The sequence below is a fragment of the Eptesicus fuscus genome, chromosome 9 (assembly GCF_027574615.1).
Source record: "Eptesicus fuscus isolate TK198812 chromosome 9, DD_ASM_mEF_20220401, whole genome shotgun sequence".
NCBI classification, from domain to species: domain Eukaryota; kingdom Metazoa; phylum Chordata; class Mammalia; order Chiroptera; family Vespertilionidae; genus Eptesicus; species Eptesicus fuscus.
Window position 1 is genome coordinate 41594786 of NC_072481.1, and position 18425 is coordinate 41613210.

The window sequence follows — 18425 nt, forward strand, 5'->3', positions numbered from 1 at the left end:
AGAAAAATGTTCCCCACCCCTGAATAGAGAAAAGAAAAGGAAAATAAAAACCCGATAGGAATGATTAATGAAAATGCAAATAGTAAACAAAATTTTAAAAGTATTCAACCTTGTTTCATTACTAAAGACTTATAAGTCAAAACAATTGCAAGGCACCATTTTAAATATAGAAAACTTAAAAAAAAAAAAAGTGAATGGCTACACCAAAAGATCTAAGTAATTGAGTGGGTAACCTGACAAAATGTATTAAGGGTCAGGAAGTTGAAACTCTTTAGCTTATTAAATCAAATTTTTATGATTGTGTATTATGAAAAAAAATGTAGAGCAGAAAAATTAAAAACTCTAAATATTTAGTAATAGGTGGATATGTTGGATATTTAATTCTATGTCTATATGATAAAATTTATAGAGCTATTAAAATAGTTAGGAATAATTTTAATGTCACAAAAAAGTCCAGTTATACAAATAAGTAGAAAATATAATTATCTCAACAATGTACAAAGTATGTCTGTAATATATGTGTTTATGTGTGAGTACACAGTATATCTAGAAGGATATAAGCTGAAGTAAACAGCAAGTATCTCTGGGTAGTAAAACTCAGTAGATTCCATTACACTCTACTACATTATACAAATATTATATAACATTACATCTCATAAAACTATTCTTAATTTCCTACATGAGAAAATATTATTTTATAATTGGAAAAAATAAATTTCAAAATAGTTACGTCTAGAAGGGATTCTATAAATTCTAGATGTTATTATTAATATAGTAGGGAAGATTTATTTTAAAGCATGTCATACTCTCTGAGTACGAAACAGTCACCCCAGTATTTGTTTATTTAGTAAAACCAAACCATAGGCAATGATTTAGATGTATTTTTTTGGTAGTAATCCTCTTGGTTTAGCATGAAAAGGAAAGAAGGCCTAGGAAAGAACTCTGGGAACTCCTATATTTATAGAGGGAAGAGGAACCCTAAACGGCAATTTAGAATAAATTTTCAGTAAGGTGGAGAGGGACCAGCAGTGTGAGTTCTTGGCAGCAAAGTGAAGAGGATGTTTCCAGAGAGAGGGCATAGTGAACAGTGTTAGGTACTCCTGAGAAAGGTAAGCACTGAAAAGTGTCCATTGACATCACCAGGAATCTTGGCAAAAGAGCTTCAGTGAAATAATGGGGGTGGATACTAGACTGAAGTGGGCTGAGAAAAGAGCCAACTGAACCAGAGAAAAATAGAGGATATCATTGATAAAATAAGATGATCCCTGACAAAGTGAAATGGGGTGTCACTGAGAGAACAGAGGTGGAAATGAAATCTCAAGGTTGGGTAATAGGGAGCTAGGTGAGGATGTAGGCAAATTTATTTGTACATTTGGTGCCAGGATGTTGATCAAATTGCTGACAGCTTGAATTTTCTTTTGATATGCATGGTATGGGTACCTGTTGGCTCTCAAGGGGGAAGTGCTGGGGTAGGAAGTCTGATTAAGGGTAGATGGCTTGAAATAGCTGCTATGAAGAGTGGAAGATAGCTGATCAGTTGGCAGGGCAAAAGTGAGTGAACATGAAGGCTGGAGATCATGACTTTGTGGCATCAGCCTGAGAGGGTGAATGCTCTCCTCCAGGACTGCCCAGTAGTCCTTGTGGAGATGCAAAGAACACAGTGGGGCACATTCAGGGCTGGGGCCTTGCCAGACAGGTGCAGTCAAATAACAACAGAGCAAGATGGAAATATAGAAGAAAGATGTATATTTAGTAAATAGTTCTTGCAATGAGAGAAGATGCATAGCATATGGTCCCTGCCCTTAAGGAACTTAATTTCATTTGGTTGTCCAAAAATAACGCAAATAATCAAGTTAACAGCTGGTATAACTTGCTTCTATAAGTTAGATAGATAGCTCCTAGCTAGAGGTTACCTTTTGGAGAGTTGTAGAGCCCAGAAGGGAATTCCAGGAGGATTTCTAGGATATTGGTACTATTCGGTTTTTCGATCTGGATGGTTGTTGCATGGGTGTATCATGTTTGTGAGAATTCAGTGAGTATACTTATGATGTGCACATCTATGTCTATGCATATAGATATATTTCTAAGTATTTAAAGAAATCGACATAAATTTTATACAAATAATATGAAACATATCTCATTAACTTATAGGTGAATGTCAAGTGAATGTTACAAAGAATCAGTGATATTTGAAATTCATAGGAGGAATAACCGAAATAAATCAGACAAATACCATATAGTTTCACTTATTTGTGGGATATAAAAAAACATGCAAAACAAAAACAAACTCATAGATACAAAGAATGAACTGGTGGTTATGGGAGGGGAAGGGACTTAAGGGGAGGGTGAAAGGGGAAGGGACAGAGGGGACCAATTATATGGTGATGGATGGTAACTAGACATACAGTGGTGAACACTATGTGTGTATACAGATATCAAATTATAATGTTGTACAACTGAAATGTATGTAATCTTGTACCCCAATTTTACCACAAAAAAACTTAATGAGTAATAGCTACAGTTTGCAATGGTTGCAAAAATAATGTTACGGAGCATTTAACCCCATGACAGTCACACTAGCCACTTATATACACTAGTTTATTTAGTCTTCAGATCAACCCTACAGATAGGTGATATTTGTCTCATTTTAGGATGAAGGCATTATGTGTCAGAAAGTTTATTTGATTTGTCCAATTCTACATGGCTTTTCAGTAGTGAAGCCAGAATGTAAACCTCGGTCTACCTGGTTGCACCTAAATTCCTACTGCCCATAGAAGAGTCAGGAGAGACTGCATGGAAGTTTGGGATTACATGAGGAGCAGAAAGTAGAGAAGGTGGCAACAAAAGCAGGTAGTGCAGGATTTACAGGCAAACTGGGCACAGGGGCAGAGAGTTAGTTCTTCCGGATGAAATTAAGGGATAAATTATCTTCACTTTAATCACCTTCAAAATCTTTTTGTGGGCAGTCTCAGGACAGACTAGCCTGAGAAATGTGAAATATATCTGCCTGTCTTTAAACAACCACAGTAGATATAAAAACCAAAAATGACCTGTTAAATGTTGTTTTTTTAAAAAACACACACACACATACACAGCAGTTTAAAATTATCATGAAAATGACTCCCCAGCTGAGAAATGGCGTGTGTCTATTGTTAGGGGGATTATTTTATTGCTGAATGACAAATAAACGTGGAGAAAACTATCCAATTGTTCCCTCTCTCACACTGGGCTCTTTCAGCCTTTTGGTGCCACCCTCTGCTACCGTTCAGAGTCTCAGAGTTAGAAAGGAACATTGCAAAGGTGGCTAGAAGCATCCCTCTCCCGAAGAACATCAAATCTCAAATGTAGAACCCGAGGGGCTCAGCAAAAAGGTCACCAGATGCGATCTTAAAGGTCTGCCAGTCTTGGCAGGCACTCAATGTCACCGATTTCCAACTGTGCGCTACCTAACAGGCCCAAACCCTCTGGAGAAGGCGGCCCAGAGTATGCCAAGGCAGTGACTGGGGATCTAATTTCAGCAAATGAAAGCATGTTCTTATTTGGAAGTAATAACAGATAATCAACACAACCAGACTTTTCCTTTTTTTAAAAAGACAACAACAAAATAAAAAATAAAATGAGACTTGGGAGGGAGTGCAACTGAAAATCTCACCGAACTCCATAGGGAAGCTGTAATATGAAGCCTGTGCTAATGTAGCACATGTTATTGTGAGGGGTTTTTCTTCTTCTGCTTCTTCTTTTGTAATTCCCTAAGCCACAGTGTGTATTATTATCATAGAAATTTATTCTGCAGCAAGAATTTTAAAAGACTTTAACTGCCAACCCTATGCCCAAATCATTTATTTCTTCGTTATTGTAATTTTACAAGCTAACATTTCTAAAAGCTTATGTGTCAGCTATCACATATAAATTTGCATAATGTTTTCCATGCTGTACTAATAATCCTGAAAAGTAGGTATTATTATCACCATTATACAGATGAGAAGACAGATGATCAGAGAGATTAACTGCCCAAGGTCACCTTGCTCGTCAGCACAGATCCAGGACTCAGGCTCAGACTCCAGACCAAATGCTCCTTCCTCTACATTACTCCTCAAGTCTACACCTATAGTTTACAACTGTCTGTTTTAAGCAACAGGATTTTGCTTCTCTTTAAAAATATCAGTTAAATACCATATATAAAGGCATCTAGTTCATCTTCCCACCTAGACCTAAAGTCCCTCTACAGAATACTGAAGTGGCTGTCATTCAGCTTTGGTTTTTAACCTTCCCAGGGACAAGGAATTCAATGCATTTTCAAAGTTATTCCCAAAATATCCCATTTCTTTCTTTATAATATTGAGTCAAATTCTCACATCAATGAAAATAACCAAATGTATTTTAAATGGCATTTGCACTACAGTATTTCACGGAATAAAAATGATTTCTCAAATTAAGGTCATATTGGCTGCAAAATTAGCAACCAAATCAATCAGCAGTTGTCCTTTGGTATGATGTACTTTCAATGATATCCCAGCAACCCTTCTCTTCTGCAATCTTCTTTCTTCACTTACACCATTAGCCATGTTTACACTATGGACATTTTCTTCTATCTGACCTGTCTTTGAGCTACGCATTACTACCTTCTCAGTCGAGGTAGTAGTGGGCATCCAATCCACTCATTGTCTTCAGACTATGTTGTCTTAAAATTTATAAAAGTAGGTGATAACTTAAAAAATGAAGTATGTAAAAAGAGATATGAGACCATAGAGGAGTTTCCAACCCAATCTGCTTAAATGGGATGAAAATGACTCCATGAAGGAATTAAGCTATAAAATAGCAGTTGAAGGAGAAAATAAGAGGTGGAAAAACATTCCAAATGGGGTGAAGGGCTTGTTCTTGAAGGAAATGACAGTGATTCCTAACCATTGAACCTCAGGCACCTGAGATGGGCCATAATCATGCAGGGTGCTGGATGATAAAACAGATATGTGGACCACTCTGATATTATTAAATTGGAATTAAATAGTACAAGAAAATCTTGCTTCTTGGAAAACATCTCAGATGATTCCTATGTGCACTAAAGTTTGAGAAATAAAAGCATAGAGAATGAAAAAGGAAGGTTTTTTTTTTTCTATAATTGTGCAAAGTTTACCCATAATTTCAGGCAGTGTAGTACTGATTTTGAATCCTAGGCTGATAACTTGTGTGACTTTTGGCAAATTAGTTCTCATTTCTGATTTTCAGTCTTTTATCTGTGAGATTAGAAAAATAATACTTATCAAGGTAAGATGTATAAAATATTTAGCATCGAGCCTGGTGCTCAGGCAGCCCTTGACAAGTGGTAATTTTAGGTTAGTTATCAGTTAAAGTGCTGTCTCCTTTATCCAAACTTCCCCATCACCCAGGTACAGAAAGGATGCTCTTTCCTTTGGATCCCCAAAACTTTCTTATTGATAGATAAAACTAGCATCCAAAAGATCAAAGTTCTATAGTATACAGGAACTGAGGAAAATCTATTTAACTAGATACAAAGAGAGATTTAATGTAATCTGTCTAGTAACAGTAATTACCAGTTCTAGAAGTCACCCACTTTACAAAAACAAAGCAGAGTAGTTAAGATTAAAAATCTTCAGAATCCTTCATTTTATAGAAAACAACAACAATAGAGCATCACCACAATGTCCGCAGGTGGATGATACCCAGGAGCTTTGCAGACTGTGCTGCTTTTAAATCTTTCAGCCAGCCTTTATCGGCTTGAAATTTAATGTCCTTTGCACTTGCACTCTCCCCTGTTTTGCAGTTCTAAGCAAAATAATCGTGCAACTGCTTGTCCTCTTCACCAGTTATCTCAGTGCTTTGAGGTACAGTTTCTGAGCCAGGTCTTCTGTCCATACTATGGCTGTTGCTCTCCTCGCTCCCTGCCACTTTCTGGATACATACACGTGGTCTATGGGAATGGGGAACAATAATTTTTGCTATGTTATTTTCTTGAATGAGGTTGAACTAAATCAAGGGTATGAAAAGAGATCATGGATTTAAAAAGAGGGATGAATAGACAGAACACAGGATTTTTAGGACAGTGAGACTATTCTGTATGACACATAATGATGGACACATGTCATTATACATTTGTCCAAACCCATAGAATGGACAACAAAAGAGCAAAGCTTAAGGTAAATTATAGACTTTGGGTGATTAAGTTAAATCAGTCTAGTTTCATCAATTTTAACAAATATACCATTCTGGTGGGGGATGTTGTTAACGGGGGAGGCTATGCATATGTAGAGAGAGGCATCTATAACTTACCCTTAAATTTTGTTGTAAATGTAAAACTGCTCTAAAGAAATCATCCCTAGCGGGTTTGTCTCAGTGGATAGAGCGTCAGCCTGTGAACTGAAGGATCCCGGATTTGATTCTGGTCAAGAGCATATGCCAGGGTTGTGAGCTCAATCCCCAGTAGGGGGCGTGCAGGAGGCAGCCAATCAATGATTCACCCTCATCATTGATGTTTCTCTCTCTCCCTTCCTCTCTGAAATCAATTAAAAATATTTAAAAAAAATCAACTTGTGTCCTCCACTGCTCTCAATTCTATAAAGAACATTCCATTCTCCATAGAACAGACCCAGAGTTCCTACCATGGCCCACATGACCTGCTACCTGACTTCATTTCCTACTTCTCTTCCCTTGTTCACTCTGCTCCACCAACATTGGCTTCCTTGCTCCTCCTCAAACATGCCAAGAGGCTTTCTTTTGTCAGTTTCCTCACCCCAGAATGCTCTTTTCTCAGATGTTTGCATCTTTACTCTCTGTGTAGATCTTTGAGGCATGAGGATGATGGTGAGCACAGCCTGGACCTCATGGGCAGGAAAGCAGCAGCTACATGGGTGCCCTGATCTTTGGGCACTGTGCTTTCAGAAAGAGACATTGTCCCTTTTAAATAGAGCAAGATAAGGCAGCCTTGTGAAAAAAGAATCTGCTTGCATTCCAGGTGGTTGACTTAGGTGCTGTTTGTAGTAGTTGCTAGGAACACCAGATGTCTAATATCTGAAGAGCTCCGGGCCTATAGAAAGTTGCAGTCTTGAAAATGTGTGTTCTGTTACTATTGCTTTCACTTGTAGTGTTCTATATTTCAGTTAGTTCTAAAGTGTTTTTTAGATTTTTTTCTTACTGATATCTGTTAGTGTACATATCAGTTATTGAGAGTCATGTTAATATTTCCAGCTATGATTATAAATTCATTTTGCCTTTAACTTATGTCAATTTATGTTTCATACATTGTAATGTTATGCAATTGAGTTCATATTAATTAGTACTAAATCTTCCTTTTTTCCTATAAAATATTCTTTTGAAAATTTCTACTAATGGGTCTTGCCTTAAAGCCTGCATTGTCTGATGTTTGTATGGCTATACCATTTTTTATGGAATGTTGGAATCTAGTGAGCCATGCCCAATGGGATAAAGTTGGGCCAGTCTTAGCCAGCTCACTGGTAGCTAACCATGGATAATTCTCATTGGATAGTTCTAGCTCTTACCTCCAGGCAGTCTCAGTTCAAATGTCACTTATGCAGAGAGGCCTTCGGGGAACACCTTTGAGATCGAAATACCTTTATGATCCTCCTTTACATTTGTTCATTTCACTATCCTCACTTGAATGGTCATTGTCTATATGTTTGTTGTGTGTCTCTCATCACTAGAACTTTAGGTACATTGCTGTATCCTCAAAGCTTGGCACTCAGTAAGTGCTCAGTTACTGTCTATGGAAAGAATGTTGATGGGATTCCATATAAGCATTAATTTTTATAGCTGTTAATGTTAACACTTTAAAAAAGTTCAAGAAAGTAAAAAATAATGTATTAATATGAAGGGTTTTGAGGGGCTAAAATGATAAGATATGGGCTCTAGGAGAATCACATGGGAAAATATAAGGACTTTATATATTTCTTGGTTATAAATATTAAAGTACATTATTACAAATATTTGCTACTTTTTCCCATAAAATCTTGCAGTCAGCTTCCCTTGTGCTTAACAATGCTGTACCAACAGCAATGTAACTATGGAATAAAGTGCTTTGGGTCATTGATTCTTGGCACTGGAAGTAACTATAGAGGCCAATTTTATTCACTGGAAGTATCTACTCACAGGAGTTTCTTGAAATGAACCCAACTCCTCTTTTAGTTAACAACTCAATCCCCAGATTCTACAAATGTTCCTTTAAGCCACATTTCACACACTGGATCATCTATAATGCCACACCTTTAGTGTTCACTCCTTTAGTGTGCCACAGTCCCTCCTAGAATGTGACATCCAGAATGAAGCACACTACCCCTCAGGAGACAAGTCCAGTTCTGAATACAGTGAGCCTCCCACACTGTCTATCTGGATCCATTCTGCTCATGATGAGCTCAAACACAAGTGTAAAAGGGAAACGACATTTTATCCTCTACTTTCTATTAACATCACATACTGCTGGTCACCAAATATGTAGGGTTTTCCCCACAGTGAACAATTCTCCCACACCAGCTAGGTGCCCCACAATTCAATTGAGTTCTGACACCATCTACATGGAGTTATTGCAAATCCCAGAAGTTAAGGGCTCAGTCCTGTAAGACTGCCCTGCCTCCTTCAGATGTCAATCCCAAGCCCAGGTTGTTACCTGTATTTCTAACAGATGGGCTATAAGTCAGGGTTCCCCTAACTCCCTCCTCCAGTTTGATTAATTTCCCAGAGTGGCTCCACCAACTCAAGAAAACTATTTACCCTTTAGATCACTGGTTTATTTTAGAAAAATATAACTCAGGAACAGTCATATGGAAGAGATGAACAGGGCAAGGTGTGTGAGGAGGGGCATGGAACTCCCATTACCTCTCCAGGCCCACTACCCTCCCAGCACACAGAAGCATTATGCATCCCAGAGGCTCTCTGAACCTTTTTCTTTTGTTGTTGTTGTTTTTAAATTAAGGCTTTATCTCATAGTTGTGATCAATCATTAACTCAGTCTCCAGCCCCTCTCCCCTTCTGGGAGGATTGGGTGGGAGGTGCTGAAAGTTCCAAGCTTTTAATCATGGCCTCTTTCTGGTGACCAGCCTGAAGGTATCTAGGAACCCACTGAGAGTATCCTCATTAAAGCAAAAGACATCCCATTATCTAGGAAATTTCAAGGGATTTAGGAGCTCTGCCTCAGGAACCAGGGTCAAAGACCAAATATTAGAACAACAACAACAAAAAATGTTCCTAGTACTCATATCTCTTAGAAAATTGCAAGGGTTTTAGGAGTTTTATGCCAGGACCTGGGAGCAGAAATCAATATATGTTTTTCTAGTGTTTCACATCAAGTAAAACCAAAATATTTTATATATAATCATTTACACATACCCTTAGCTAAAGACAGAATATATCTTTGCATATATCTCTGTTGATTTCATCTTGTTTTAGCTCACTTTCCTGCCAAGGCTTCCCAGCATTCTATTACCTATGTGTTTACTGACATGATTTGTCTGTCCCCCTTCAACTATGGATTAAAGAATGTTGACTAAAAACAGGGTCACACAGAAATCCTCTCCCCTTTCTTCACTGCTGTTGGGACATTAACTGTTCAATCACCACCATGTTGGTATGGCACCTATCTTAACACATTGTGGACGGATCATGAGAATTCTCCTGTTTTCTGTTATTATACAGTGTTTTACAAAGTATCATACTTTAAAAATGTTGTAAGAACATCTTACCTTATAATAGACAAATATGCAAATTGACCGCACCTTCGCTACGCCCAAGCCACGCCCACCAACCAAGCCACGCCCATCAACCACGCCCACCAGGAAACCGTTACAGGGACGCTGGGGCCGGTGGCTTTCCGGGCGCCTGCTCCGATGGCAGGGACCCGGCTGGGGTGCGGTGCGGCCGAGCCCAAGGCCCGGAAAGCCGCCCGGGGCTTTCCGGGCCTTGGGCGCCAGCCGGGTGCCTGCTGCGATCGGAGCAGGGACCCGGCTGGGGTGCGGTGCGGCCGAGCCCAAGGACCGGAAAGCGCCCGGGGCTTTCCGGGCCTTGGGCGCCAGCCGGGTGCCTGCTGCGATCGGAGCAGGGACCCAGCTGGGGTGCGGTGCGGCCGAGCCCAAGGACCGGAAAGCCGCCCGGGGCTTTCCGGGCCTTGGGCGCCAGCCGGGTGCCTGCTGCGATGGGAGCAGGGACCCGGCTGGGGGGCGGTGCGGCCGAGCCCTGGGGGTCTGCTCCTGCAATCGGGTCGCAGGGACGCTGGGTGCAGCTGAGCCCAAGGCCACCGCCCAGGGCCAAGCCCGGACCCTGAAAGAAGGTAGAGGGCAGTGGCCACAGCCAAGGCCTGGGTCCCCGGTGCCGGCAGAAAACTGGTGCAGGCAGCCAGGTGAATGAAGGTCTATTGCACGAATCTTCGTGCAAACAGGCTACTAGTGTAATAAATAACTTCAAAATGAAATGGGTATTTAATTTTAAAGCGTGCCTTTTACATTTATGTAAAATGTTTTTTTTGTACTTGTTCGATAGAAACTTATCTGGCCACTGGGTAAAGCTAGCAATAAAACTACTGCTATGCAATGTGTTAATACTATCAAGTCCAGAATTATTTGCCTTATTTCAAGTCTTTGTGATAGAGATGTGCCTAATGGCTGACTGAAATGAACAAACACTCTATCTTCATCATTCCCTTCATTTGGACTGCAGTTACCTCATCAATAAAGAGAATGGGACAAGTTCGACATAATCTGTTTTTAGTCAACATGTACCAACCCTTAGTGACCATCACCTTTGTGTTTTGTTTTCACAACTAATACATTTAATTCTTTGGCCTGCAATTTTGCCAGGGATTATCTACAAGCCTTAAAGTTCTGTGGTTTTATTACCTACTTTTACACCTTTTAGAAAATGTGAGTATTTTTCTCCTGTTATCTGGCATATTTTCTTCTCAATGAGCTATCCAAGATTATGCATTGGGATTTCATAGTGACATATGCATGCTATTTTAGCAACGTGGGTCTTTGGACTTGAATTTAAAGCAACTAAGTATTGTCTTTTTAGATATTTATTTTTCCTGGTGTTCACTGTGCTCTAATTTGTTTATCAGGCTTTCAATATGTATAAGACTTTTTGTATGTAGAGTTTTCAGTTAAATGGGGGAGACAGAAATGCATAGGAAATTGTCATAAAGTGTCATAACCCTGAAGGGGGTTATGGGAGTCTATAGAAGGTGGGGGCAGGTGATTTGGGGCTGATGGTGGTGACATCTGATTATACTTGCATTTTAGAAAGATGATACTGGCAGTACTTGAGAATTTGGCTTCACTGTAATGTTATGTAGGAGTCACCTGGGAATTGACTAAAATGCAGATTCTGATTCAATATGTCTGGAGAGGGGCCTGCAATTCTGCATTTCTCACAAGGTCCCAGGTGAGGTTGGTGGAGATGGTCCTTGGACCACACTTTGAGGAGCAAGTTTTTAACCAGTGGAGTAGAGAATGAGAAGAGGAGAGGCAAGGAGTTGCATTGGAATGCTGGTGTAGTGATCCAGGAGGAAAGTGATGATGGCACCAACTAGGGGACACTTGTTTCACTCTTTGAAGCCTATAGATTGGTCTCCCCTGTAAAAAATAGGTAAGTAGGTATGCAGTATTTTCCTTTCATCTGCCAATAATTGTGCTAAGTTACGGAAAGAGGGAGGGAGCTCAATTCCAGTCTTAGTTCTTAATAACTGGCCTCACTTTAAGCTCATCAAGGCCTCAATTGTCTCCTCTCTTCTGTAACATTAAAGACTGGGTGGTTATGGATTGAGTTGTGTCTCCCCCAACATTTATATGTTGAAGTCCTAACTCCCATATATTTGAAAATAGGGTGACTGCAGATGTAATTGTTAAGGTGATGTCATGCTAGAGTAGAATAGGCCCCTAATCCAATTGACTGGTGTCCTTATAAAAAGATGAAATTTGTACACAGACACATATTCCATGGGAAGCTTAGAGTTATGCTGCTACAAACCAAGGAAATACCAGAAGCATGGAAAGAGACCTGGAAAAGAAAGATCCTTACTGGGAACCTTCAGAGGGAGCATGGCTCTACCAATGCCTTGATTTCAGATTTTAGCCTCCAGAACTGTGAGACAATAAATTTCTGTTGGTCTAAGCCACTCAGTTTGTGGTACTATGATATAGCAGCCCTACCAAATTATATTGATTTACTAGTATATATTTAAGATAACTTTCAGATGTAACATACTATTCAATCTTCTCCACATATCCTATAGGAAATCTGAACTAAATGTGGTTAAACAGAAAGACTTCTGTTTTTCCATCCATTATTCATTTGTGATTTTTCTTTTAAATTCAGATTCTCCTTTTAGAGTCTTTTTTCTTTTTTTGGTTTTTACTTATGTTTCTTATGTAGATCTTTTCACTAATACTAGTAGGCCAACTGATTCAATCCAAAGAAAACACATTCTTGGGCGCCCTGCTAAAAGGTATAGATGTAGTAGTGTGACTAAATACTTTGAGGACAGATTGCGGGACATGCATGAAATGATAGCAGTGAGTCTGTCCTTACATCAACAATAAAAAGGCTTTTGAGAATTATTTATTTTTGAACCACACTGGAATACCTTAGCAAAGCATTGTCTTAAGTCATTCCAGCAACAGTAACATCAAGCCCATAGAAAACACAAATAACTGCCTTAATATAAAAAACAGTTGTCATAGAAAAAACAGAACATGTCTTTTATTTTACAACTAGCAGCCCTGTGCACGAATTCATGTGCCAGTAGCTCTCTGCCACCCTCCTGTAGCTCTCCGCCTGCTGCCCCACCCTCCTGTAGCCCCCCCCCCCCCCCCATAGCTTGCTGCCCTGCTCCCTCCTGTAGCTCTCCACCACCTGCTTGTAGTTCACTTGCCTGCACCTTGGGCTGGCCCTGGGCGGCTGGGCAGCTGACATCTGAGGCGTAATCCGTGATCTGGTTGTTAGGTGGCCAGTCGTTACGCCTCATGGCATAACAGATAATTAGCATATTCCTCTCTTATTATATAGGATTAATATAGCTGATTTAATGTACTCCTTTATTTCCTGGATTCTGAGTTTAAAGAATAAACAGGAAAGCCCTGGAAAGTATGCTCAATGGTTAGAGCGTTGGCCCAGGCACCACAGGGTCGTGAGTTTGATTCCTGGTCAGGGGCATGTGCCTGGGTTGCAAGTTCACTCTCCTCTCCAGGTCAGGCGAGTGTGGGAGACAACCAGTCCATATGTCTCTCTTACATTGGCATTTCTCTCTCTCCCTCCCTCTCTCTCTCTCTCTTACTTGTTCTCACTTTTGTTCTCTCTTTCTCTCCCCCTCCTCTCCCTCCGTCCCTCCCTTCCACTGTCTCTGAAAAGCAATGGAAAAAGTATCCTCAAGTGAGGATTAATAAAAATAAAAATAAAAGAACAAACAGGAAAAATAAAAGGCACCTTCTTATAAGACAAACGGAATTTTTCCTTATTTAAAAAGACAAGTATCCTTCCCCTAATCACCCATTTAGGAACATATTAGAGTCCTGGAAAAAGGAAGGGGGTTGGGATAAAAGAAGCTAAACAAACAACATAGAGAGGAAGGGAATTAGTAGAGCAGTAATGTTGCTTTCTGGGTAGCAGAACTCAGCAGAGAGTGCAAACTGATCCTATTTACTTTTCTTGACAATAACTGGCATTTGACAGGAGATCTTACAATAATCACAGTGTCTCAGGTTTCCTCACCTACAAAACAAAGGTAGTGTGCCTCCTAGGCATAGAGTACAAAAAGGATGGAAACATTTCATAGAAAGAGATTTGTATCCATGGAAAAATTTGCTTCAATAATAATAGCAGAACAATTTATAAGCATATGGAATATACTGTTAGGCACTGGAAAGATGTTTTGCATATTTTTCTCATTGGCTCTTCACAACAACCCTACTAGCTAGATGTGTTTTTCCCCCACTTGATAGATGTACAATCTGAGGCCGAGATATTAATTAACTTTTTCAATGTCCAAAGGTCAGGAAGGCACAGAGCCAAGATTCACTCTCATCTCTTAGCTCTGTAGGGATCCCAACTGATGTGCTGCAAAGCCCATTTCCGGTGCTATGGCAAACTTTACTGATCATAGCACTTGCTTTGGAACCTCTTGGGGCTGACAATATGATGGAGGGGAGGTAAAACCAGTGTGCCCTTCTGAAGCCTGTACTCCATAACAGTGGTCGTGATGGTCCCTTTTGAAGCCTATACTCCATAGCAGTGGTCCTGATGGTCCCTTCTGAAGCCTGTACTCCATAACAGTGGTCGTGATGGTCCCTTTTGAAGCCTATACTCCATAGCAGTGGTCCTGATGGTCCCTTCTAAAGCTTACTAGAGGCCTGGTGCACGAAATTCATGCATGGGGCAGGGGGTGTGTGTCCCTCAGCCCAGCCTGCACCCTCTCTAATCTGGGACCCCTCGAGGGATGTCCGACTGCCTGCCTGAATGCCCCTAACCGCTTCTGCCTGCCATCTTGATCACCCCCTAATGGTTAGGCTAACCACTCCCCTGCCAGCCTGATCATCCCTAACTGCCCTCTCCTGCAGGCCTGGTTGCCCCCAACTGCCCTTCCCTGCAGGCCTGGTCAACCCCAACTGCCCTCCCCTGCTGGCCCGGTAACCCCTAACTGCCCTCCCTTGCCAGTCTGGTCTCCCCTAACTGCCCTCCCCTGCCAGCCTGGTTGACCCCTAACTGCCCTCTCCTGCAGGCCTGGTCACCCCCAACTGCCCTCCCCTGATGGCCTGGTTCCCCCAAACTGCCCTCGCCTGCTGGCCTGGTCCCCCCCAACTGCCCTTCCCTGTAGGCCTGGTCACCCCAACTGCCCTCACCTGCTGGCCTGATCCCCCTCAACTGCCCTTCCCTGTAGGCCTGGTCCCCCCCAACTGCCCTCCCTTGCAGGCCTGGTCCCTCCCAACTGCCCTCCTCTGCCAGCCATCTTGTGGTGGCCATCTTGTGTCCACATGGGTGTGGCCATCTCTGACCACATGGGGGCAGCCATCTTGTGTGTTGGAGTGATGGTCAATTTGCATATTACTCTTTTATTAGATAGGAGGATACCACATAACAGTGGTCCTGATGGTCACTTCTGAAGCCTATACTCTATAGCAGAGGGCCTGAGAGTTGCTCCTAAAGCCTATACTCCATAACAGGAGTCCATCTTCAGAGATTCTGATTCTTTAGGTCTTGGTTTGGACCCCAAATCTTTATTTTAAGGGACACTCCTGATGATTCTGATGATAGCCAGATTTTGTAGCCATTGCTTTCTGCACCTATGTTTTGTAAGGCCAGATATTTTTTTCTGTTCGTATGTTTGTTTGGTCTGTTGGGTTCTGAAATAGAGAAAAGGACTGTGGAAATCATCTTAGGAGGGAAAGGCAAGGATTGACTAGATACTGTTTATGGAATGACTATAAGATGAAAGGCAGGTCTAGTATCTTCTTCTGACCACAACTTTGGAAGGAAGAGCTGGTCAGACTGTTCTGTGCCACATGTGTAGTTAATTTTAGAGATATACGAGTGTGCTCCCCTTAAACGTGGCTGTGGTGACCTTGGAAGGGAAGAAAAACCTCTTAGTTATGCTCTGAGAAGCCCCTGCTTGGAGGAATATCAGATAAGAAGAAGTGAAAATCTTACAATTTATAATTTATTTTTAATTCCACTCCTTTAATTCATAGCAAATTGACTAATGACTTTCTCCCTTACCTCCCCCCACTCCAAATTACTACACGTGGTAGATTACAAGCCTGATGAAGAGAAGCAGCAATACTCCATTAATATTTATAAATGTCTCACTGCTTCTATTTCCCATCTATTTGGAAAATCAGCCCAAGTAATTAAGGAATATGGGGAATTATAAAGATGAAAAATATCAGGAAAACAGTGCTCATAGAAGTGCTCAATGCTATTTTACTTCTACTGTTACTGCTTAATGACTTCATTTTCCATGAATGGCATTGTTAAAATGTAAATTTCTAGATGAAAAACACACCCAAATTTCATTATGATCTAGGCAAAACAGATATTTTTCAAACAATAAACTTACATGGTCGGCTTCTCCACAAGGTACCGAAAGTGTTTACTTCCGATGATTTTCACCACAGTCTCAGGCATTGCATCTGATGCACGGGGGGTCTTCCACACTGAAGACATGATTCTTCTCAAAACCCCTCAAACCCCTGGGGGTGGAAAATAAGTAAGTCTCTCCTCTTTTTTTTTTAAATATATTTTATTGATTTTTTTACAGAGAGGAAGGGAGAGGGATAGAGAGCTAGAAACATCGATGAGAGAGAAACATCGATCAGCTGCCCCCTGCACACCCCCCACCAGGGATGTGCCCGCAACCAAGATACATGCCCTTGGCGGGAATCGAACCTGGGACCTTTCAGTCCGCAGGCCGATGCTCTATCCACTGAGCCAAACCGGTCTCGGCAAGTCTCTCCTCTTGACTTTCCAGTCGGCAACTGTAACATCCTTGCCAATAATAACAATCAAAATGGTGGATTAAGTGCTTTAACTATATTATCTCACTTAACACTCCCAAGGAAGACAGGAGTAAAATACTCTTAATTACTATTATCATTGTTGTTTTGCAGTTAAGGGAACAGGCATAATATAGTTATTGTAACTAACTCAATATCACATAACCAGTAATTAACAGAGTTGGGACTCCCACCTAAAAGGTCTGCACAATTGGTCTACTGAGCCATTTGGTGACTCTACCTTCCTTCCTGGTACCACCAGATGGCATTCTTGTGAGGTTAGAGTGGTAACCAGGACTTTAGTGGGACATAAGAAGATCTTATAACCAGCTCTGATGATGTTTTCCCTTTTATAAAACTTGGATAATTCCAGTTATATTCTAGGGACTCAGGGTGAATCCAATGAGATAATATAACTGAAGTAGCACCAATCATAGGAAAGAGGGTGTTTTTATTTGTTTGTTTTTTATATGGCTATTCTGCCTTTGCAATAAGCTAATGAATCTGAAATTGAGATCCTGCATTAGATAAGCACTGGGAGTTTCAACAGGTCTGATGCCAAGGGGAACTTAGTTCCGTAAATCTGGAGACTGAAAAGCCTTTAGAAATAATTCTAATCAAAATGCCTACATTACAGACTAGAAGACCCGAGGCCCAGAGAGGGTGTGTTATTTGACCAAGGTTTCACAGAGAGTGAGAACATATCTGTTTCCAGCGTTCTTTCCAAGGCCCCAGCTTCCCTTGGTGTGTGGTCAGCACCAGGACCGCTCTATAAGGGCAGCCCCCTCCAGCGGGAACTGCAACCTTTTAAGGGCCAAAATTTATGATTGTGTGGTCTCCTCTCTTCCCAGCATCTGCGAGTCCTGAGCCCTTTACCAGGAGAGAACAGAGGGGACATCCTTACCGTTTAGGTTGCGTTTCCCCACCCAGGCAGCTCAGGGTTGCTCTGTAGGCACTCTCCCTGTAACCGCGGGGAGGCGGGGAAGCAGGGCGGGGTGGGGCTGGGGATTGGAGCCCAGGAGTCTGGCCAATCACAGGGCCTGGCTCACGTTCTGAGGCTGCTCCTGCCCAGATCACTAAGGACTCTGAGGGCTGTTGCTGGGCGAGGACAGGTTTCTATCCACCTGGGGGAGGCAGGAGTACTCCTCCACAGCTGCCAGGTTGTCTGGCTGCTGATAGGCTTACTAGTAGGTGTTTTCAAATCCGTGGTTTGGTGCTTCTTCAAGGATCTGTGAGCACCTTCCTTGAAATCCACCTACGTCACCTGTTGTGGTCACATTTGTCCCTCTCTTTCCCTTAAGCTTCATTTCCTTTTTTTTTTTAATTTATTTTATTGTTTAAAGTATTACAAATAGTAGTACATATGTCTCCCTTTCCCCCCCTTTTATGATATATGCACGTAGTTGGAAATCTTACACTTGTCACTTCAAATCCAGGCTACTCCACTGTATGGCTTTGAATAAATCCACACTTTACCCTGAGATTCAGTTTCCTCATTTCTAAAATGGAGAAAAGTAATAACATGGACCTAAAGTTAAGTTGGTGATGAAATTAAATAAGAATGCAAAAAAAAAAAAAGTTTTGAGTTGTATGGATATGCCAGATCCTTCATTTGAACCAGATAACTATTACTTTATAAGTTACATTGTCCAATAAAATAATTTTATTTCTATTTTAAAGATTAAGAAAACAGGTCTTAGGGTGTTGAGAAATTTCCTGAGATCCCACAGAGGCCCACAGAGGCCATTGACAGAGCCAAGATTTGAACGTGGACCTACATTACAAATATCCAGGTACATTTTACTATGCTAAAGACTTCAGCATATGTGGGCAAGGGCACTTTAAATGGACTCCAAAATGATGTTATTTTTTCCATCAGTAGCAGCAGCTTCCCAGCATCCATACCAGCTGTCTCCTGCCCTC

At 41.2% G+C, this 18425-nt stretch overlaps 1 protein-coding gene across 1 annotated transcript in view; it reads right to left on the minus strand.

The window, feature by feature from the left end:
- Nucleotides 1-16173, minus strand: part of C9H1orf87 (chromosome 9 C1orf87 homolog) — a 74857-nt gene extending 58684 nt beyond the window's left edge. Inside the window, exon 1 of the mRNA XM_054721291.1 lies at nt 16067-16173. Within this exon, the coding sequence (XP_054577266.1) occupies nt 16067-16173 (107 nt within the window). The remainder of the gene's footprint in view (nt 1-16066) is intronic.
- Between the last annotated feature and the right edge of the window lie 2252 nt (nt 16174-18425).